A 24,384-nucleotide genomic window follows, 5' to 3' on the forward strand; every position below is an offset into this window, starting at 1 on the left:
GGGATTGCATTTTTGGACACAATAAAACGGCCACATGAAAGGCTCTGAAACCCTTTGTTCCTCAGAAGTGCTTGAACATTTTGTGCTTAGAGTTTCAACCTGAGCAATGGATGTATAATTCATCTAAATGACACAAACACAGTTTTGTTTGACACAGAACTAGCACCCAAACGTGACATTTTTACCGTAGCTCTTGAAGGCCTTCTGCGACTGTAGCATCCATCATAGAAATTTGTCCTGTGTGTTATTTTGAGGCATCATTCGGTTTCATTTACCTGAAAACCAACCCTGTGCCCGAACAAACCACCCAGTGAAAGTTCCCAGAAAGCACGGTGAGAGATTTGACTGTTTATTTGATTCAAGACGCTTGTGTCGGAGCCCTCAATTGGCCAGAGAGAGAGAAAGAGAGAGAAGAAAGGGATTACCTTTATTGCCGATATATTAAAGTCCAAACTACTGTAAGTGCTTGTGCTTCAAAGCATTGATAGGATTCTTTTATACAGCATTTATATACAGCATCTATACAAGAGACATTCACGACTCTCATGAAAGCAAGAGGTGTCCATGTCCGCCGTCTCCCTCCAGATCCTTCCAGACTGAAACACAGACGATCAACAGACACGAAAATAAAGGAAAGAAACACATGTACAAGCTCGCACATAACACGGCAGTCACCAGAGTAGAAAAAGCATGCGTTATAGGTTCGGGAATCGCGTTCGTCGTAATGACAACATAGTTTATTCTACATCTCGAAGCGCTATGTTCACCTGGGTAGAGCAGACGGGATCTGAGGAAACTAATGAACACAAATGCCACCGAAGCATCTGAATTGAGACGAAGAGAATCTCGAACAGCCCGACTTCCTGTTTTCTCCCACTTCAATTGATTACGAGAGAAACGACATTACTTTTGTTTTTTTTTGTTTGTTTTTTTACTTTTAACAGCACAATCTGAACTAGCGCTACACGGAAAGTAATAACTGAATACATTCTAGCATACAAGCTCTTGTTAATGGCACTGGCTGACATGTGTTAACCCCTTGCTGCCCGCTCCACAGGCCAGCGAAGAACATGGAAGAACATGGCTTAGGTCCAGAAGATCCAAAGTGACCTTCGAAAAAGATTATATCATTAACTGGGTGATGTGCGCTACTGGATATTCTAAGTGGTCATGGCTTTACTTTCTTTATTTTTCTTTTCTTTTTTTTCAAAATCATACATTTTCTGTTCTCCTCTGCACTTACACAATATGTATGTTCAATACAATACTGATATGCATTTGGTTTTTTGAATATCTGTCCAGTAATCTGCATGTTGAAAATGGGATTGTAGTTTATTTGGGGTTAACGGAGATATGACATTCAGACTAAGTTATGTGCTTGAAAGGATTAGGTCAGACAGGAAGGGGCGGGATGAAAACAGTGACTAAGCTGTCTGATTGGACGCTCTATTTCTTTCTGTAGTTGCCCAGTTGAATGGCCGAACGGTCGAAGACGCAGCGGAAGGTGATGGGCTGGACCTCCCAGTAGGGCACTGGATTACTGAACAGGCTGATGCCTGAGTACATGGCCTTCTTTGTATTATAGCCGGGTGGGCAGAAGTCCTCTGTTCCCACAGCAGCAATCTTGTTGGTGTGAAGGTAGATCACCTGGAATTGATTGAACGAGAGCGTGACAAAGTGTGACATAAAGATGTGTGGAAATGGCGTGTTAACTTGTGTGAGATCTCTCACCTGAATGTATTTGTGTTCTGGTAGGCCAGACGGGATTGAGGTCAGCATGTTATTGTCCAGGTGAAGTTCCCTCAGGTGAGGCACGTTGGCCAGAGAGCCATTCTCCATCACGCTGATCTCATTGTGGCTCAGACCCAGCCTGAAAAACACACACTGCGCTATTAGCATTAACAAAAACTGCAGCCAAAATGAAAACCAAAATAAAAATGCGAAGTAAAACAAAAACTTTGTTATATTTTCAGAAAACAGTGAAACTAAATAAAATATATTTTATCAACCTACTAAACTAAAATAAAAATGGCCACCAATCAATTTTAGTTTTCTTTTTTTACTTTCTGTGTTTTTTTTTATATACATGGTACACTATCACACAAAGGTATGCATTTCATTGATGAAAATTGAAAAGAACAGGATTCATTTGGAACAGAAATATTTTGTGACAATATTTGTGTCATTACTTTCACTTTTGATCCATTTAATGCATGCTTGCTAAATAAAAGTATTGCCAATGTTGTTTATTTATAAACAAATAAAAACATAGGCAGCCTTGAAATACTAAAACAAAACTGTGACCCGGACTACAAAACCAGTTATAAGGGTAAATTTAGTAATTTTTTTTAGCTTACAGGTGATTTATACATCACCTGTAAGCTGAATATAAATAAGCTTTCATTGATGTATGGTTTGTTAGGATCGGACAATATTTGGCCGAGATACAACTATTTCAAAATCTGGAATTTGAGGGTGCAAAAAAAATAAAAAATTCACAATATTGAGAAAATCACCTTTAAAGTTGCCCAAATGAGGTCCTTAGCAATGCATATTACTAATCAAAAATTTTGTTTTGCTATATTTACAGTAGGAAATTAACAAAATATCTTCATGGAACATGATTTTTACTTAATATCCTAATGATTTTGGCATTAAAAAAATATATAATTCTGACCCATACAATGTATTTTTGGCTATTGCTACAAATATACCTGTTCTACTTATGACTGGTTTTGTGGTCCATGGTCACAAATGATAAAATGCATGAACTTATACTAGAAAACTACCAAACTAAACTAAAACTAACAATGGTAACAACAAATTGAAAATAAAAAAAATAAGAAAACTAATATATATATAGATATATATTATAAACCTACATTCTCAGTGCTGTTTCGCTAAATAAAGAAACGATTCCTACATATATTATTAATTTCCCTCATCAAATATAATCAGAATAATGAGACCAACAGCAAAACAATCTTCCAGTGTTCGCATAAAGCAGTCTGTATTTGAGTCAATACTCTTTTATAACATCTCAGCTGTGATTCAGTCTCGGCATGTACGCTGGAAAATCTCAGTAATATGAATGTTCTAATTTCTCTGTGCGATCCAAAGCAAACTGACCCATGCTATGATGTCATGGTGTTCGAGTCTCACAGGGTCGTTCTCATGCAAATTCAAAACAAACCTAATGAAATCTAAATTATTACTTCCTTTGTATCAAACTCTTTCCCTTCTGAGTCAGATTTTACTGAGGTTTTCAGCTATACAGAGACATATTTAGCTGTTTCTGTTCAGACTCAAGTCTGCCATGAAAGAAAATCAACTTTTTGTTTGCATAACAAATTACAAATATATTAACAAGAAAGATGCATTTACTTGGACAGGTTCTTGAGGCCTTTCAGACTGTCTGCGGTCACTTTGGTGATCTTGTTTCCATCCAAGTGAAGTTCAAAAAGAGAGCTGGGCAGACCTGAAGATTTTTGAGACAGATTAATGAAAAAAACAATGATATTGTATTGATACAATTCACTGAAGTGAAACGGGCCTCCATCATTATTCACAGTAGGGATGATTCTGTACCTTTGGGAATGGAAGTGATGCTGGTGTCAGCAATTCGGATGTAAGAAACCCTCTTCAGATCAGCAAAGGCACCATTATCAACTCCAGAGCTACTCAGAGGGTTAGAGCCCAGCTCTGGAATGGGACAGAGTCAAAATATGCACTGATTCATTTTGCATTATTGTTACACTGTTGATTTGATGGTGATTATTAATGTACTATTTGCTTTGAGTGCAGAATAAAAATACAAAAATAAAATAAAATCATTGTGACTCAGACTGAGCCTTATTTTTGAAACACACAAAGTGTTATTATCATGAACAAAAACCAAAATGAAAAGGAAAACAAAAATGGTCACACTTTATTTTAAGATCCAATTCTTGCTATTTAACCATTAACTATGACCTTTCCCTCAATACACTCCTAATTTTCTGCTTATTAATAGTTCGTAAGGTAGTTGTTAAGTTTAGGTATTGGATAGAATTAGGGATGTAGAATATGGTCATGCAGAATATGTGCTTTATAGGTACTTTTAAACAGCCAAAAATAGAATATGGTCCCTATACTAAAGTGTTACCACAAAAATGTAGACTAAAACAAAAGCTAAAAAAAAAACATTTTTTCATTTAACTGAAATAAAAAACAAACAAACGTAAACTGGGAAAAACTAAAACAATATAAACAAAACTTCAAAACGAACTAAAATAAAATAACTACATTTTTGTTGAACTTTTTGATACATGGTATATTATATTTATGTATATTGTATATTTATAAAACACATGATTATTTAAATTAATAAATGTGTTATTCCTTTGAGTGCAGGATTAAATAAATAAATATGTAATAATGCAGCTAACCTAAAATGCGCCAACCCAAAAAAGCCACATATTTTACATACAGTTTTCTAATAAGCACTGACAAAAATTCCTACCCATGACGATGACATTGGCCATGCCGGCAAAGGAGGACTTCTTTATCTTGTTAATCTGGTTCTCGTGAATGCGCAGCTCCTGCAGGCTTTTCGGTATGTTAGCAGGAACATCCTTCAGGAGATTCTTGGACAGGTAGAGTCTCTCCAAATTGATCAGTGAAGAAAAGGCCTTGGCATGAATGATGGTGATCTTATTGTTGACCAGGATGAGTGTCTGAAAAAAAGAAGACATTCCTTTAGGAACTTTATGGCAGATGCAAGTTATTAGTGTTTAAATGCACAAAGTTTTAGTTAGTCAACCTAAAGTTGTTTCAGTGTTTGTGTTCAAATCTGTAATATACTTCTCACTAAAAGTTCACTAGCTACTTGCTATAATCTATATCACATTCCAGTGCATAAAAATCTTCATTTTTATGTTCTGATTGCATTCAGATCCAGGCGCCATGTGGATGTTGAGCTTGGAAAGCGAGAAACAGCAAAGGGCCCTCGACAGGAGGCTGCATATTTATTGAAGTTCAGGAGGCTGGACAATGGATCCGCTCCAAAAGTGAATGATTACACTTGTGCACCTGGGAATGACACATTTCTCACACTGAGTGCTGTTTTCTGGAGATGATGGATTGGAAACACGGAGGATTTCACATTCAGGATTATGAGTTTGCCTGAAGCTCTGTTCTGCAAAGTGTTTTCGAAAAAATTAGAGCAGATATTTGCCTTCAAAGATCGCTGTGGTTGCAACGCATAGTTCTAGCACCCAATTCCACATTTGACAGACAAACAGCGTTGGAGTGTTTTCTCTGGAGAGTTTTTCATTGCTGCTCAAGCATTTGTTTTTGGAAAAATAATTACTTTTCCTTTATGTGAAATGAGGCTCGCAAGTGGTTTTGATTTGGCCATTTGGACTTTATGTTCTCTGAGTTGATTTGACGCTTTCAAGGTCAAAGCAAAAACATCACGTTGTCACTTCCAGTTATCAGCAGCAAGCAGCCAATTGATCCCAAAATGTATATATCAAAGAGAAATAAGATTTGTCTCATGAGGGTTACTTGGATTTAAAAGGGGATTGAGAAATGTCACTGCTTCTACGATCCAATTTAGACAAGTAAAGAAAATGCGAGAGACAAAAAGAGAGAGAACAAGGGAAAGAGTGAGTAATTGAATATCTCACTTGGAGACCCTTCAGGCCTTTGAAGTCGTTTTCTCTGATCTCTGAGATCTTGTTGTTCTGCAAATCCAGGAGAGTGATATCAAGTGGAATTTTTTCTGGAATGTTCTTCAAACCTGAGAGACACAAAACCACAAGCAGTAAGAAAAATGACACTGATGAAATGGGATATGGGCTTTTATGGCTAGAATCTACTTTGAAATCAAATCAGCTGTAGACATATGGATTCTGGTCTAACACAACACACCCAGATACGAACCAAAAAAAAAAAAAACACAATCCTTGAAGAATGTAAAATGTGGTACTAAATAGAGCAGCCACATTCCTGAAAAACTTGCTCCAGCTATCATTGTATAGACACAACCTTTTATAGAAACGTTTCTATTCACTTTTATGAGCTACTATTCTACATGCGTAACTAGAAGAATTTCTTTAAAAAAAAAGAAAAAAAGGCCAAGGCTAAACAGGGACAAAAACAGTTTTAACTGTAAATATCTTATTATAAATAATATCATCGCTTAAGAATTCATTTCTCTTCATCTTTATTCATCTCATAATCTGAATTATAAAATAAAATTAAATAAAATTAAATAAAACCAGGAGGGTTTTATAAGGACTCCATAGACTGAAAAAAAAGTCTGAATGTGCAGTTGGACACTGGACCAATCCATTTCCAAATGTGCAACACAGTTAAGAGTTATGATGATGGTTCACGTCAGTTTTATTGTTTCGAAACAGTTCTGAAAGTTAATCATAGACCACTCTCATGCCAGATATCTCACCGTTTTTCTTGGAAGGATTCTAAATGCTGTACGAAAGCTGACATAAGATTTCCACACAAGGGGAATTTGATTTTGCCAACATTGGACGACAGTGTGACACAGCTTTCATTTAATGTGCTGCAGACCAGGTTACATGAATGGAATATACAGTGAAAACAAAAAACGTATGGTAACACTTTATTTTAAGGACCAATTCTCACTATTAACTAGTTGCTTATTAGCATGCATATTACAAGAACATTTATTAGTACTTATAAAGCAAATATTTATGCTTTATTCTGCATGGCCATATTTAGACCTCATACCTAAACTTAACAACTACCTTAAAGACTACAGGAAATTAGGAGTAGTTAATAGTTAGTCAATAGAGAGAATTGGTCCCTGAAATAAATGATAAGTGTGACCAAACATATTTAGACACTTCCATTTGTATTCAATGTCTTTGCATGATATAACAAAAATATGCAACCAAGTGACACATATTTTGAATAATAACAGCACAAACACACTTTGTTTGAAATCTTTTTTCCATGCGAAACATTTCACAAAGTTTGTTCAGAAAACAAATTAATTTTATATATTTTTAAGTGTCCAAAAGCTTTTTGGGGCCACTGTGTATCATAGTGTTTGCTTCCAACATATGAAAAACAGGAAAAATGAGGTAAACACACATGCACATACATACACATAAATATATCTGCTCTGGCAACTCTAAAAGCTTTTTAGGCAGAACCTCACACAAACATTATTTGGTTTTGTTTTGCGGCGAGCTTCCTCATCACTGCATGTGTATAAACAGTTTAAGAATATGTCCCTGTTAATTATATAACCACAGGACAGAGGACACAGAGATCACAGTTGGACGTATCATTGCTGCTGAGATGTCTCACATATGTTCCTTTCGTTCGGGTGTTTAGTCTCATTTTCTAGTGGCTACACGTCTCGGCCAAAATCACGGCAATCAATTTAGGTCAAAATGTCTTTTATTATGGAATATATTAAACGTGGGATGCTGTTTAATCCACAAGATTTTCATAATGGAAATCACACTACACTGTGGTCCATAACACTCAAAAATGAATATTTTACACTTATCTCACTTGTAAGACAAAAAATGCTAACCTCATATCAACTGGTACCTAAAAGAGGGAGTCACTCACATTTACAGCCCGTTGTTAGGAAGTAAAAACACAAGCGGGCCCTTAATCAAACTTTCCTAGACAAACAAATTCATATTTGCCATTAGTTGTTCTTGGGTTCTGGCAATATTTCCAGACAGTTTTCCCTGCAGCTGCAGAGCTGTATAAACTGGGTCACAGATTTCACTGAAAAGTGGTGAAGTTAGATGGAGAACAGGCCTGTGGGCACACCTATCCCCCCTCCCTCCATTCTGTTTCATGCCAAAAGACCTGCGGAGCAGATGAGCGCTGGAGGCCTCAAATATTCGCTCTTCTCTTATTTGTCCTCGTTCTCTGTCCCATTTTCGTTCTCGTTCTTTCCCTGTCCACTTTAACTGGGGTTGAGTGTTAGCATTGCGAAATAATTACTGAGAACTGCTGTTTTGCCTGGTCAACAGTATTTCTTTCCAAACAGACATTCTGTCTATCAAACAGACCTCTAAGTAATTTCCTGTTTATAAAAAGCTAGGCTAACTGAGAAAACATGTTACAGCAACTTAGTTACACTACATTACAGGATAAAGCATGCTGGGATATGCTTTATTAACCCTTATTTACTCTATGTTCTGTAATCATTTCCAATTTTAATATGACCCTCTGACTTATTCAAAACCCTGTAGGCAATTATTATTGAAGAATTAATCTATCTGTGATATCCATATATAGTCATGTTTCTGTTTGGTTTCCAAATACAATATTGTACTGTATTTTTGTTGCTAACATAAACATGGTCACACTTTATTTTAATGTTCAATTCTTGCCATTAACAAACTATTAACTACAACTTTTTGCCTTAATAAACTCCTAATTTGCTGCTTATTAATAGTTAGTAAAGTAGTTGTTAGGTACTGGGTAGGATTAGGGGATCTAAAATATGGTCATGCAGAATATGTGCTTTATAAGTACAAATAAACAGCCAATATGTTAATAATAGGCATGCTAATAAGCAACTAGTTCATGTTGAGAATTGGTCCCTTTACTAAAGTGTTACCAACATAACCACATTCACATATTTCATGGAGGATTTGATGCTAAACATGTTTTGAAAGGGTAAAAAAGGGGACCTTATGTCAAAGAAAGTAAACTTAGTGAAACATCAGGGATAATGGCAGAACAATTAAGAAGGGTCAGTCAACTATGTGTTGTTTCTAATGCTCTTTTCTGTGTAGATCACAGTGACCCAGCAGACAGGGCAGTTTTACAGGAAGAGAAGCTGTAATCTTTTGGAAGTAACCTTATAAAAGAACAGACTTCACTTTTTCACTTATTAACAAACACACGCCTGGGGATTCAATTAGGAAAATGAGGCAGCCGTCTGGAGGTTAGTGCCTAGTCATCTACGGAAGTGAGGGCCATTAACAGCATATGAAAACATTTTAAGTGGTTTTGAAACAGTGACATTAGTAATTCAGTGATGAATCAACAATGGGCAGATCAAACAAAGAGAGAGGTTTTGTTCATGGCTGCTTGGCCTTGGACAGTTTTATGTCATGAAATAATTGACATCAGGTGTAAACAATGGAAATGGAAAGGAAAGCTATGAAACATATTAAACAGCATGAAAAAAAATTATAAAAGACAAACTTTGATGTTGGCTTGACAAAGCCTTTTCTGAAAGTTTAAAATTAATTTTACAAGCTCAACTTTTGAAGGTTTTGCAGGTCATACAGTCGACAAATGGGACCATTGCAAGGGAGTTCTGGGTGGCGTACTGCAGCCACAGAAGCCAGCAAACGAACTGGGTCAGAGAGTGTAGATTCTACTGGACTTAAAAAGCCTCAGCACCCATATAAAACCCTCTATAGATATGTTTCCATCACCCTGTTTTTGCGTATTTTGAAATATCGCATCAGAAATGAGTGATGGAAACGCCAAATTAAAAAAAATAAATCCCTTAATTTGCAAATAAGTTTTTATGCTTGCTTGAGGTGTTTTTTGACTTGTGCGAAAAAGGGTTAATGCGAAGAATGGGAGATGGAAAGAAATTGGAAATAAATAATAATGGAATGAATTCCTCCATGTGCATCAAAAAAGTCAGCACTATGGGAAGGCATAACCTAACTAACCAGCAGACTGATCTCGCTGCATAGCATCTGAAATGTTGTTATGGTCATTCTGAAATGCTTGAGCAAAGTCTGTCATCAAAGTATTTCTGTAATATTGCCTCCTAGAACTCCTAGTCTTACACGACTAGGAGATGTTTCTGCATTCCCAAACAGCAGGCATCCACCTCCGAAAGCAATGACTGCATTTATTGTTTCATCTGCTCACTCTGAGGCGCAAGTAATTCATTATGTATGAAAATTATTATTTTCAGTGGTTTCTCCTACTTTTCTTATTGATATTTAGTGTCAGTTTATCAGGAAGTGACAATTTTGTTCTCTTCGACTCATTGGATGGAAACGGTGCGAAGTCGCAAATGTTTTATGCAATATTCCAATTTTGTGCATAAATTCAATTTGCAACTTTGGATGGAAACCTGGCTTATGACCAAAGGCATATTAAAATACAGATAACTAAACTCGTCAATAGGCCTGTCACGATAACAATTTTTTGTTGTGCGACATATTGCCCCAGAAATAATTGCGATAAGCGATATTATTGTCATTTTAAATACCGTTTTATGCCACTGAATATATAATCATAATGTAACAGCATAATAATGCAAGAAGGCCAACACACTTCTAAATGACAACAAACTTAAATTTTTAAAGAATATTTAGATCATGGAAATGAAGTATCAAAATATTAGATACCTTAAAAAACTTGAATAAATAGTAAATAAACATTTTCTAACAAAAAGTGCAAAGTAACAAGTAGAAAAAAAAGAAAAATGCACAAAGAACTTGTATGGAGATTTTTCCATCTACAGATTTTTCCCTGACCTTCTTTTCTCTGTAAATGAAGGGGGCACGCTATTGCTGAAAAACACAATCACTACTTAGGAGTCAGATGTATGCACAAAGACACAGATCCCTAAACAAGACCATATCTGCAGATGAAACTTTTTTTGTAGAAGCATTTTTAAAATTTGAACTAGTACCTCATGACTACACCACGTTATGTACGAGAAGCTGCAAAAGACACTGGCGCAAATGGAATGTACAAAACATAGTGACATAAATTTTTAAAGGGGTCATATGATGCGATTTCAATTTTTCCTTTCTCTTTGGATTGTTACAAGCTCTTGGTGCATAAAGAAAATCTGTAAAGTTGCAAAGACTAAAGTCTCAAACCCAAAGAGATATTCTTTATAAAAGTTAAGAGTCAACCGCGCCTGCCTAAAACGGCTCGTTCTAACACGCCCCCACATATCTACGTCACGATGTGGGAAGATTTGCATAACGCCACCCAAATGTTCACGCAAAGAAAGAAGGCGTAACTTGTGAAAGCGAAACTACTTTGTTTGGCCTTCCAAAACAGGACGATATCCGCTTCGAGCTGATCCGTGCTGGTCGCTGAGGAAATACTTCAACTTCGTGCTGTCGATAACCGGATCGGCTTTTACTGTGGACGAAGTGGAGTCCAGCCCGGGGTCGTCACATGTGGTTGCCGCAGGCATCACAGTATGGTAAGTGACGTAACATTTCCGTCACACGCTTGAGGAATTCGGCCAATCACACATTTCATTACACCAAATACACCAAATAATGTTATTTTTAGCAGCATCATATGACCCCTTTAAGTAAATACAATGGGCGATATATTGCGTCACCAAAAATGATTGCGGTCATGTACATATATTGCACAATAAGTCGATATATTGATTATTGCGACAGGCCTACTCGTCAATTTACGACGTAAGGCTTGTCGCCTTCTATTGTTATTATGTTCTCATGCAGTGAAAAATGCATCACAAAGCAAAGAGGAAACTGACAACGTGCAGTTGTCAACAAATATTTTCATTTTTTTAAAGAAATTCAAACAATAAATACCGTTTTGTAGCTCAGATCGCTGTAGTGCTTCAGTTTAAGCGGCATGTGAACTGATCATCGTTTCATATTTACTAGTAAAAGCACAAAATAAACATGAATGAACATTAGAAGGTATTTTATTTCAACAGTGGAAAGACGTCAATACACACCATTTTTCAAATTTAAAGGTCTTTGCACACTGAGTCTGAAATTTTTGCACGTTAAAAAAAATAAAAATATAAAAAAAATATGACCACACGTTGTGTCAATCACATTTACACACTGCCTCTGAAACTTTCGTCCTTCATAAAAAAATCGGATTGGGTTTGATATTCTGCATTTTCGCATCCGTAGCAAGCATTTTGTCTCAGTGTGCAAAGACCTTAAAGGTAGGGTATGTAATTTTTCAAAAACACTTTAGAAACTGATTCGGGCCGAATAGCAAAACAAACTTGTAGCCAGTCAGCAATAAGGGGCGTGTCTACTCGTGATGTGGAGGAGAGAGCTTTCAGTGCAGGGGACGGACATTAGCCGAGCCGAGCGACAGAAAGATAGAGATTGCGGATAAAAAACAAAAAAGGAAAACGTCTGCGGAACGATAAGGCAAGAAGTAGGACCCGTGTAAATATCGGATCAGCTTTCCAGCACTGGAGAGAGCTCAAGGAGCGGAGGCCTGCAATCGGACGCCGAGGTTGCTTTGTTTCTTCTCAATAGGTGAGTAACACCATGTCTCCAACAGCTAAAGTCTGCCTACACTGGACGCAATCAAACGACCGTTAAAAACCATTTGAAATTTGTGTCAGCACGTCATAAATAGAACCCGGCAGCAGTTTTCTGTCAGGGATTTGTTGCGCCGCGCCGCTCACATCCGATGTAGACACGGTGTAACATTGGTTTTGCTTTGTTTCACAGAACTAATCGTTGCCTGGGTTGGGTATGTTTATGTGGGGCGGAGCTATCAAAATAGGGGCATGACCCTTTTGGGGTAGGGGCGTGTTTGTTTTGGTGATTTCAAATATCAACATTGGCTACCAGAAATCACTTACCCTGCCTTTAAATCCACCGAAGTTAATCTACTCTCCTGTCTGGTTTGTTTTGTCGGACAAAAAGGCAGATTCAGAGATATGAATCAAGCTCTCTGCCAAGAGTCAATTGTGCTTGTTTCTGTTAGGTGTCCTTAATCTGGCAACCCGCATGAGCGTCAAGTCTGAAGAGGAGTGGGAAGGAGAAACCGTCTCTAATATTTTGAAACTGGACTCATTTCAACCGCTAGCTATCAATACCGCACCTTTAAATTAAAGCCTGCCAGAAAAAGTATTTTCTAGCTTTATAAACAATATGTAGGCTATCAGACGGATAGCTAACAAAATGTTGCCAGTCTGTGGTTTTATTTGGAAATTTGACTGGCAAATGCCATCAAGTTTGTTATTGTCATTGATCAATGCTCACATCCAGCCAGAAACACTGACAGTGATTCTTTAAAAAAAGTGTCAAATAGGCCTATACAGCTTTCATCAAGCAGTCTAGTCTAGTGTCATGAAGTCATTACCTAGATCAGAACACTGGACCACTCGCAGATGGCACTGGCACCGGAAGGGGCAGAAAGATCCATCAGGTCCATCAGGTCCCTCGGGTAGCACTGGAGGAGGCCTCTGAACAGGTGTTTTATGAACTGGAGGCGTGGGAAAGCCTGAGCCTGGCTCTTCCTCCATCATGAAGTCCATGAAGCCGGACTGACGGAAGGGCAGAGCCCAGCATACGGACACCAAAAGCAGGGAGAGACAGGCCGATTTCATGTTGCTGATGGAGGCCTGGAGGGTAAAATTGAGAAGAGAAGGGGTTAAAGGTGAGAGGCGATATGCTGGGTGGCATCTCAGGACCTGTGATGGTGAAAGGTTAAAAGTCAAACGACAGATGTAGAGCGCTTGAATGTGACTGAGCAATGTGGGTGATAACTAGGCAGAGGTCAAGGGTCAAATTTAGGTGTATATTAGATTTTAGAGGTCTCTGGTTACTATTGCTGCAGCTTTTCTTGCTGTTAGACTGATGGTTAGCTTATATGACTAAATGCATTTTACTATATTTAATAAAACAAGACTGAGATAAATGAATGAGGAACAGTACAGTACCTCAGTCAGTGGCTGCAATAAATTATTTAAAATTAGCCTTAAACATTATTCCTAAATGTGCCTCATACATTTTCAAAAAATACAATAGATTAAATTAATTTGTGATTAATATAATAAATATACAAACAGTCACTAGAAATAAAAACTAAACATTATTAATATTAAATTCTATAACATTTCTGAAATTAAACTGGAATATCCCTATATACATGTAGCCCCCTAGGGGTCCCTGGAATTTGAAAACCCCTGCCATATAGCGTTAAAATGATGACCACGCACACTACATCTGTGAGAACTGATAGTTGATTTGGGTTTAAACTCCATAACCAAACTCATTTATGCCCTCACTCAGAAAAAAATAACCGTCTTCTCTCTCAGATAGAGTGCACAAAGCTGTCCACAAGCCCATACATAAACATATGTCTGAGGAGCAGCTGGACGTCTCCGGACGACAAGGAAATTGTAAAGTAGGTACAGAAAATCCCAGAGCTCAGTTCGACTTTTCAGGGTCATCTCAGGTCCATGTAATCAACATACAGCATAATTACAGTAGTTCAAATCCTCCGGGCGGCCACGTCACTTGGACAGCGAATAACCACTGTGCCTCCGTTGTTAAACACTGGAAACCCAGAGCTTGACCTTGACAAACTTCTGGAAAAGAGCTTTTCTTAATTTCTCAAGCAAAAGAGAACAATGATACATACATTCAATCTCGATGCAGATCTATATAACATCAACTTTGTGATATATTCCATTGAGGAACCGTAAAAAGACTTCAGTTGGATAACCGCAATTATCTACACGCACAGAAAGTGTAGATATAACAGTTTCTCTCAAAAGACTAAGAAGTCTCAGAAGAAAACAGAAAAACGGCAAGCGACCTTCAACCTCTGATTTCTCGTCACTGTTGATTTGCATCACAAGAGAGCTTGTCGAAACTATTTTCTGAGGTTCCTTTAGCTCAACCAGTATCCATGTTTCAAGAAAAACAATGAGAAATTGTAGTTTTATTCAACGGAATTTCAAAACAACAACTTGCCGACCTCAATTTAGACATGCTATTTAATTTAATACTACGTTTTCAGGCCTGGATACAACATCCATCACGTCAGACACCTTTAATTACCTTTGACCCAGTGGGCAATGAGACGCTTTGAGCAAACACACTGCAGTATCACTTTGCCCTTTAACATTGAAGTATTTGGTAGGTTTACAGTGCATTCAAGGTAGTTTTATACTTATGCGTTCCTGAGAATTGAACCCATCGGTTGAGCCGCACAAACCATTTTTTTTTCTATATGTATTCCCAGCAGGAATGAAGCCATAGTAGGAGATTAGTGCCTCAGGAGCTGGTCAGCAGTACAAAAAGCCCTCTGAGCATTACAGGCCATGAGCGATTCTGTTTGCAGGGGGATCGTGGGAAGCTGTTGCTGCATTTGAGTTGTGTCCTGTCAACAAACCACAGGCTGCTATGAGAGCCAGGCAAACAGACAAGACAGATTGATGTTGTCATGGCTTTGTTGGGAAAAAAACAGGCAAGGTACAAAGTTCACATTCACCAATGACAAAACAGGAGTAAAAAATGGCTTTTCAATAAAGAAATTGATAACTTTATAAGGAACTGCAGCATAATAATTTTAGATTTGAACTAAAACCACCCAAATGAATCACAATGTGTGAACATGCAATATGTTTTAATGGGAGGTATTGGTTCTAGGTCATGTTTGGTTTTGCGAGACCACTTTAGAGACCTTCAAATATTTATGAGTCCTTTTAGATTCATTGAATATTGAATTTATGTAATCAATAGTTTGATTCATTTAATTCAATCAATATGATTACTTAAACATGTTCAATGTCATTATTCTCTGTAATTTCTAATATTTTATGTTTTTTTTTAAACAAAATTTTATGTTTTTTTTTTAATTGTCTATATATTTTTATATGTTTATATGTACATTATGTTTTATACATTGTTAAAAATATCATATCAAAGGGAAAGCAGTTGGAAACCAACTCAACAGGAAGGATGCGTTGTTCCTCTCAGCAAGAACTAATGGACCAGTGTCATATGTCTCAATGTGACAACGATTATCAGAACGGAGTTTAAATAAATTTTTCACAGACACAGTTCTGTGCATAACTACCAGCTTCTGCCAGGTTGTTATAGGCCTTCGACTCTGATTTCTCTCCGTCTGCGGGTCGGTCATCAATCTGATCCAACTGAAGTGTTTCACAGAACCCAAAATCAGCACTAGCCTGTTTCTGGTCTTATAAATGTGGGCTTGTAATGATTAAGAGGAGACAGGAAAATTTCCACTTTTCCTCTCTTTCTCCAAGCATTTCTACCTTTCTTTTCACTCTCCCTTCTTGTCTTTCAGGATCTTGAGGTCTGGGTTGTGTCACAGCATATCTGATTTAGGAAGGGTTGACACTTCTAGTTTTCTCTCCCTCAATCAACCAAATCTTGTCTTGTTGCAAATGTCCTTAAAACAAGATGAATTTAAAAAACCAAAATACATGGGGACCTGTTTTGATAAAAACATCTTATAAAAATCAATAATATAGGCAGTGTAGACTATCACCACACCTAACATAAATAGTTCATATACTCTACACATACACACACTGAATTGAATTGAATCTCAAGACTGCTCCACCACAGGTGGCTTATGTTACAGAAGTGTAACATTAGTTTGTTCAGTAATTATGGTTTTGTACTGCATTATTCAGACTGCATTATGTCTGGTTGTAGGTTGACTTATTCAAAGCACTATAAGTGATTTATGGGATAGTGTGGCGGAAGATGAGGTCATGTGATCAAACTCAGTGTTTATGTTACTGTTTATTAAGAAGTATAGTAGTAGAAAATGTACATGTATAAACATTAAAACGATCTATTGCAGTTAATTGTATGCAATGTATGAATATCTAAACAGTCCAAAATCAAGATATTTATGTACTTATATTATATATTTATTCACTTAAAAGGCAATAAATCTTGCTTTCTGGGAAAGAAAAGTATCAAAATTGAGTTTATGCTTAAAACAAGAAATGTTTCCTGGCATTTGGTATTAAACATTCATTAAAATAGTGTAAATTGCATATTGAAAACAGAATGCAGCTCTACTCATCTCACTTTCTTCTCTGTTCACACACACACACACACACACACACACACTCATTGACCTGTTGCTCCTTTCAGCAATGACTCACAGAAAGGTATTTACAGGCTACAGGACATTTAAAACATGTGTGCTCCCTTCATTTTAAAACATACACATAGACCAGTCTTATCATTGCACCCCGAAACCTGCCTTTTATTTATGAAAGCATTCCACTGAACACTAAATTCCCCAAACACTGAGAGAATGTTTCAGAAATGTAATGATCTGCTCATTCCAATGAGTCATGTGTCAAAACAAAAGCACAAAAAGATATAATACCCAATGAGCAAAAGCCTAAAAAAATGTGGACTTAATATTGAGCTCAACAAACTGCACTCCTGGACTACACTAGCATACAAGAGCTTCAACCACTCTGCCTTGTGTGGTCAGGCTGGTTCCAGACCACTAAATCAAACTCCAAAGCCACTGCCAGAGCACAATTAGATTTTCTCACAGAAACCCATCAAACATGGTTCTCTTCAAAAGGACCTACCCAAAAGCCACAAAAAGTTATTCAGATGTTGAATAAGCAATTATATGCTGAAGGCCGGCTGATTATTTTGGCCCAAAAATGAATGAATAAAGGTGACCCATGACCATGACTATAATGTATCCAAGACAATCCCAGTTGCTCACATTTACATTCAAGCACTCTTGCACTCATCCTCTCACTCAGCTTTGGTCCAAAGCTCCAGTGTCTTTTCTTCAAAGGGTTAAATGGTCAAATAAAGAGAGGAAAAAGCAGGCAGTGACCAGCACGGCTACCATTTAATGACTCTCTCTTTCTAACATCAAATAGTTGGAGCCAAATGGAGACCTTTGGCTTCCAAAGAATACTTATTGCATGGCCTGAGGACGCTGTCTTTGAAGGGAAGAAGAGAGGGATGAGAGTTTCCTGTCATGGTACAAACTGTGTACGTGAGTTCTGTTCGCAATTATTGAAAGCTGTAAACTATACAAATGAGGTCAAAAACCAACCCCAAATCGAACCTCAACTCCAACCCCAACAAAAGAGAAATACATGACCCAATTAACCCAACTAAAATGCCAGTTGAATGTCTCTTAACCCTCGGCTGCCTCCCCCACTCCTCCACTGAATGTTTTGAGTTAGCTGGGAATTTGCGGTGCAGTGCCTTGTCAGACTTGCTTGCGATTGGAAGAAAGCTAAATCATTAAAGGATTAATGAGACGCTCTGTCCATCTCTCTCTTTTCTCCTTCAGAGTGCTTTCATCCTTCAGCTGATATGGCTGAAGGCACTTTGGCTTCCACGTCATGGATATAGAGTTTAAGATGCGACTTTGAGCGAGTGGGGGCAAGCAGATGCAGAGCGAGGCCAGAGGACGAAACGTCTCTCCAGACAGGTCTATCCGAGGAGAGAAATCCTCTAGTGTTTTCAGGCCTTACATGAACTCTTTCTAAATGCCAAGTGGCGCACACAAAAGGAAGAAAAACTGGAATGGAAAAAACGGAGCAGAGAGAATAAGGGCACTCGAAAAGTTAATGGCTTTTTCACAACAGTGAGTTTGTGTGGAGGGGTTTCAAAGAGCAAGGATACTTGTCACAATTTGGAAAAGTCGGAAAAGGTCTTGTCCTCTCCAACTGAACAACAACGAAAATCACCTCGCCATCAGTTTGCATGAACATACACTTTTCTGGCTTGAAATGGTTTTCTCGTAGAATGCAACCTTAATCCACATGCAAAGCTATTAAACAAAGAAGGCTTTTAAATAAATGCATTTGTATCATCGACACACTCATGTATTCTCTCTTTTGCATTCAATTCCTTGAATTAATTCATCTAGGATATGCCAAAATGAAGCAAATTCCCTGAAAACTTCCAATGCAAAGTCCTAATTTCTGCTCCAAGCCTTAATGAACTGCAGAAACCACCAAACAGCAGATTCCCAAAGGGTTATACCCACATTTCATCAGTGCAAACCGTCCACCTCTCTTTGAGACGGTCAGTCTTTTCTCTCATTCGAAATCCCTGCTCTTCATCACTCAGAAGAGGAAAGCTTAGGGTGAGCTGATCTTACCTGCACGTACAGGAGCTTGTAGAGCTGCAGACGAAGATCCGCAAATCCAGAGAGGGCTGGAGCCGATGTGCAGCGCGGCAGGCCGAGGGCTAATCGCTGTGTGGACGCCTGCAGCCAAGATCAGGCAGGTGTGCTCTGTCACGGGGGAGGGGATGGAGAGAAGGACAGAGAGGGAGAGAGAGAGAGGACGAGTGGAGGGAGGGAGGGAAGAAAAGGAGAGAGGGAGGGGTTGATTTCTTCGTCCTTTTCAAATGAGACAATTGGAGAAGAACTTCCCCCGGTCTGGAGTGGTCCAAATGCAGTTGGAACAAGAAAAACGAGGGGGAAAAAAGCTGGGAGACGAGAAGCTGCGACTATACAGGCATTGGCAAGTTCCCATACAGTGTCATCTGGTAAAGATAGGGAATTCTGTATACGACAAAAGCGGCTCGGCTCCCTCCCTCTCGTAGTCTTTTGGCGGACTTCATGCTGTTTTTTTTGCGTGGTGGAAACATTCCCCTCCTTTCCACTCACCATACTTTTGTTTCTTTTGAAACAAGAAACTTATTCGGTGACCCGTAACCTCAACCGCACACACACGTACAGCATTTCCAAATCTGTATTAGGCTTGTTTATATACGGAGTAACAGGCATGGAAGAGCATTGAATGTGCAAATGGAGGTACTCAAAATGGGGAGGGAGGAGCTGGCTTGAGTTCAGCTAGTTACTGAAATCAGGACCCAGTTTTTCTTCTCTCTCTAGCTTTCTTTATTTCGGTTATTCTACATTTGCCTGACTTTCTCTTCTTTTCTGTCTAAATTGAAAGACTGGGTTGAATTGGTACAATTCAATCCTCACAAATCAGATTGGGCTTTTGGGATTTTCTGGCACACTTTTTGGAGACGGAAAAGATAAGCTGTACATTTGGACAGGGGTGATTAGGATTTCAGTCTCAAGCCTCGTTCACACTGATTTTATCACACCGCTGGATGTCCTGTATTACTGGTTATTTGAAAAGCTTTTGAAAATCTCATCACAAATTGGATATAATTCAAGTACAAATAACATGCCATTCAACTGTGACAATGAATTCGATTTTTACTGCTAAAAATGAACATTTCGGAGAGGAATGTGTTATATGAAGCACATCAGTTTATAATAATTAATATAATGAGAAATTATCTATTACTATGAATAACTATCAATGCAAAAAATAAAATCACTCAGAATGAAAACAATTATTTTTAACTAAATAAAAAGTATAAATTCAGCCTCTGATATGTTTAGACATAACCTGTATTGTAACACACAACATGGATGTACTAAAATGTAAAATTATTTGCATATGCACATCTTTAGAAACTTCAAAAACTTCACAAATCCTTTACAATTACATTTTCTTTTATAAAAAATATTTTGAATCCCCCTTACAGCACACTTATAACAATCCTAATTACTTCTTAATTTATTTTACTTTTTTTTAAACTATCTATATATAATAAAGTATTAGAAATCTCACAGAATGGGGAAAAAACTGTTATTCAGTAAAGGCTAAATTAAATTAATATTTAAGATGTAATGACATTTAATATTTAATTAAAAAATCAACATATTCAGTCCATGAATTCAAAATTCTATGAACCTCTTAAGTATACATAAGTATAAATATAATATACATTTCAGTGTCTAGTGATGGTTTCATATGGATACCAAAAATCCATATGTGCTAGAAATACTATTTATGGTCAAATTTTAGAATAGGGAATACATATTGACTGCTAATTAATTTTCCCTCAATAAACACCTAATTTGCTGCTTATTAATAGTTAGTAAGGTAGTTGTTAAGTTTAGGCATGGTGTAGAACTAAGGGACATAAAATATGGTCATGCAGAATATGTGCTTTATAAGTACTAATAAATGGCCACTATGCTAGTAATATGCATACTAATAACTAGTTAATAATGAGAATTATTAAAATAATTATTATTATTTTAGTCCTTAAAATAAAGTGTTACCCAATTTACATATGAATACCTACAATCACTAATGAGATCATGCTGATAAATCATGCATACATTAAAATCAGCCACATTATCATAGTAATACAGGATATGGATCATGTGCGCTACATTGTTTTATTGGAAGTATCTGGAAGTATCATCTAACTGCACGTTTTCCTAAAAGTTAAACTGTTTCAAGTCATTGGACACGCCAATTGTTTCAAGTCATTGGGTCACTGTTACTCATGTAATAATTCATAACTCATTGCAAAGGATTGTTTGGTCGGATACTGCTGGATGCTCATCAAGACAATTGAATAAGGTCTAAAATCCCCTATGACTCTTTCACAGTATCAGTTTTACGGTTTAAAAAAATTGTATGGTTTCAAAATCACTTCTCACTAACCCCCGAGCCATGTGTCAGCTATAAGGAAACTTGGAGACACTGTGTGCTCCTTTAGCAGAAAGCTGGAGAGGATTATATGGTGTCAGATCAGTGGAGGATGCAGATGATGACCTGTTCATCATCCCCTCCGGCCATCTGCCCTGGGCTGAGCTCAGAGTCAGAGGATCTGGCCAGTAAACCTGAGGCCACAGCCAAATGTTCACATAAAACTCAGACACACTTGTGTGACCCACACCCTCCTATTTACCCTCTTCACATTCTGTCCTTCTCGCTCTTTTCCTCTTGCTCACCGCACATGAATCTGTATCTAATAGAATCTGGATTCTGGATTTTATGTTCTTTTAACTTTGAAGAATTTTGTTTCATGTATAAAGATACTCGTCACGCAACCTGTTCATATTGCATTTGCTTTATTTGAGCAGCTGACACATGACTTTGCACCAAAATTTTGGTTAGACACACTGTCTTTGATGTTGACAACTGAAGTTATGAGTAGCGTTTATGGTTTATGCTGCTATACTAACTAGGGCTGTCAAAATGACTGAAAAACTAAATTCGAATTTTCCACTTAAATATGATCAAAATTCGAATCATATTCGAATTTAAAAGGCATAATTTCAGTTGGGGGAAAAACAGCTTTTGGCTTCTCTCCTGAGGCCACAAGAGGGCGCATCGAGCAAAATAGTACGCACGTTTCTTCAAAGCGTAATAAAATAACACGACTATCTTTGAAAAAAAGTGCATAGTGTTTAAAATAATGTTTATAAACCATATATAATTAATAAAGTTGCTTAAACAATTTAATTTTATTTGCTTTTAAACAAGTTTAATACAAAGGACCGAAAACCAATCACAAAGAGTAGTCTACTTTCTTCATTTGAAAACATGAGATACAGTGGAATGGGGGAAAACCGCCATAAAGTCTTGAGACATCTTTTTTAAAAGTTGAACTTACATTCATTTTACATGGCTTTTCTAAACATGCTGCTCTCTTGTGCGAGACGCGAGTACAACGCTGATGTCCCTCTAGAAAATTTGATAAATATGCGTTCTGTGTGAACGGCTTGGTTTCAGTTTCGCCGTAAACATCTTCTCCACACTGATGCTCTCGTTTTCAGCAATATATGAAAATTTTATTTGCTTTTAAACAAGTTTAATACAAAGGACCGAAAACCAATCACAAAGAGTAGTCTACTTTCTTCATTTGAAAACATGAGATACAGTGGAATGGGGGAAAACCGCCATAAAGTCTTGAGACATCTTTTTTAAAAGTTGAACTTACATTCATTTTACATGGCTTTTCTAAACATGCTGCTCTCTTGTGCGAGACGCGAGTACAACGCTGATCTCCCTCTAGAAAATTTGATAAATATGCGTTCTGTGTGAACGGCTTGGTTTCAGTTTCGCCGTAAACATCTTCTCCACACTGATGCTCTCGTTTTCAGCAATATATGAATGAACAACGTAGCAGCGCCACATCTAGTGGGTTCAACTGGATTGGCTAACAAAAGCATTAAAATGCAATGACACTTACATTGTCGTCGCATTTCGTGCGCCACTGATAAGGCTGCCTGACGGCTGACGCAGACCTAAAATTCGAATGCAATGTTTTTGCATTCGAATGTGGATTTTTTTTTTCATTCAACGAATATTCGAAATTCTAATTTTTTTTGACAGACCTAATATTAACTATACGTGATTATACAGTTGCTAGTTGCATGTTATTATTGTTGTTTAGCATCGTTTCTTTATTTTTCCAATCAGAACAAACCTTTCTGATTTGGGTCACAACTCACCAGTTGAGAACCGCAGCTCTTAAACACATTCATCAACGGGAAGTTTTTGCTGGCAAAACTGGAACAAATGACTATGAATTTCTATTTCATATGATGACTCTCACTTTATTTTCCTATGTCCCTCTTCAAATCTGATTTCTCTTCCTGATCAGTCATTTCCGAAATGGACGAATGGGATCAAAAGCAGGTTCCAGCTGTTGCATGAGTTTGTCTTTGACACCACCAGTGCTCACTAAAGGATAGTTGACACAAGGGCCCCTGCTGGTGTCAATGTCTGTTTAGCTGCATGTGCCTGCATACACAAGCTATAAACGCTAATGTGGAAACTATTACACAAAGTCAAAAGGAAGAGAGGATTAGCTATGCAATGAAAAAACACATGACACATAAGATGTAGTTAATGAATGTGTCCATGTTTATGTAGTATATACAGTGTTGCTTGAAAGTTTGAGAACCCTTTAGAAGAACCAAAGTGAGAACCAAATCAAACAATTGAGACAAAAATATATACTTTGTCATTTATTTATTTATTTTGGAAAATGATCCAATATTACTTATCTCTAAGATTAGCAGCAAATTGAAAGGCAAAATTAGAGTCCATCTGTTCAGAGGAGTTTTTAATCAATGGGATGACTATCAGGTGTCAGTGCCTGCCCTGTTTTATACAAAGAACAGGGATCTATCAAAGTCTGATCATGCCTGTGGAAGTGAAGCATGGTTTGAAGAAAGAAAATCTTTGAGTACCTCCGAAAAAAAGAGTTGTTGTTGCTCATCGGGCTGGAAAAGGTTACAAAACCATCTCTAAGAGTGGACTCTACAAATCCACAGTCAGACAGATTGTGTACAAATGGAGGAAATTCAAGACCACTGTTATCCTCCGCAGAAGTGGCCCACCAACAAAGATCACTCTAAAAGCAAGACATGTAATAGTCTGTGAGGTCGTGAGGTAATGTTAAAGTTCACGAGTCCACCATCAGGAGAACACTGAGCAACCATGGTGTGCATGGCAGAGTTGCAAGAAGAAAGCCAATGCTCTCTAAAAAGAACATTGACAAACTAGAGGACTACTGGAGAAAGTTTTAATGGACAGATGAGACCAAAATAGAACTTTTTGGTTTAAATGAGAAGCATTATGTTTGGAGAAAGAAAAACACTGCATTCCAGCATAAGAACTTTATCCCATCTGTGAAACATGGTGGTGGTAGTTTCATGGTTTGGGCCTGTTTTGCTGCATCTGGTCCAGGATGGCTTGCTATCATTGAAAGAACAATGATTTTTGAATTATATCAGCAAATTCTAAAGGGAAATTTTAAGACATCTGTCCAAGAA

At 37.5% G+C, this 24,384-nt stretch overlaps 1 protein-coding gene across 2 annotated transcripts; it reads right to left on the minus strand.

Moving 5' to 3' along the window:
• Positions 1-336: 336 nt before the first annotated feature.
• Positions 337-19,214, minus strand: LOC107565639 (decorin-like). 2 transcript variants are annotated; one of them, XM_016250902.1, is made up of 8 exons: positions 18,884-19,214; positions 13,090-13,351; positions 5,670-5,782; positions 4,502-4,715; positions 3,589-3,702; positions 3,385-3,478; positions 1,732-1,870; positions 337-1,647 (listed from the first exon to the last, which is right to left on the minus strand). In XM_016250902.1, the coding sequence occupies exons 2-8, from the start codon at positions 13,334-13,336 to the stop codon at positions 1,447-1,449; spliced, it is 1,122 nt and encodes a 373-aa protein (XP_016106388.1). In that variant the 5' UTR covers positions 13,337-13,351; positions 18,884-19,214; the 3' UTR covers positions 337-1,446. The 2 variants fall into 2 exon arrangements, with proteins under 2 accessions (XP_016106388.1, XP_016106387.1); XM_016250901.1 differs by having other exon boundaries at positions 18,874-19,212.
• Positions 19,215-24,384: the final 5,170 nt, after the last annotated feature.

Source organism: Sinocyclocheilus grahami, unplaced genomic scaffold, assembly GCF_001515645.1.
Source record: "Sinocyclocheilus grahami isolate Dianchi unplaced genomic scaffold, SAMN03320097.WGS_v1.1 scaffold1013.1, whole genome shotgun sequence".
NCBI lineage: Eukaryota > Metazoa > Chordata > Actinopteri > Cypriniformes > Cyprinidae > Sinocyclocheilus > Sinocyclocheilus grahami.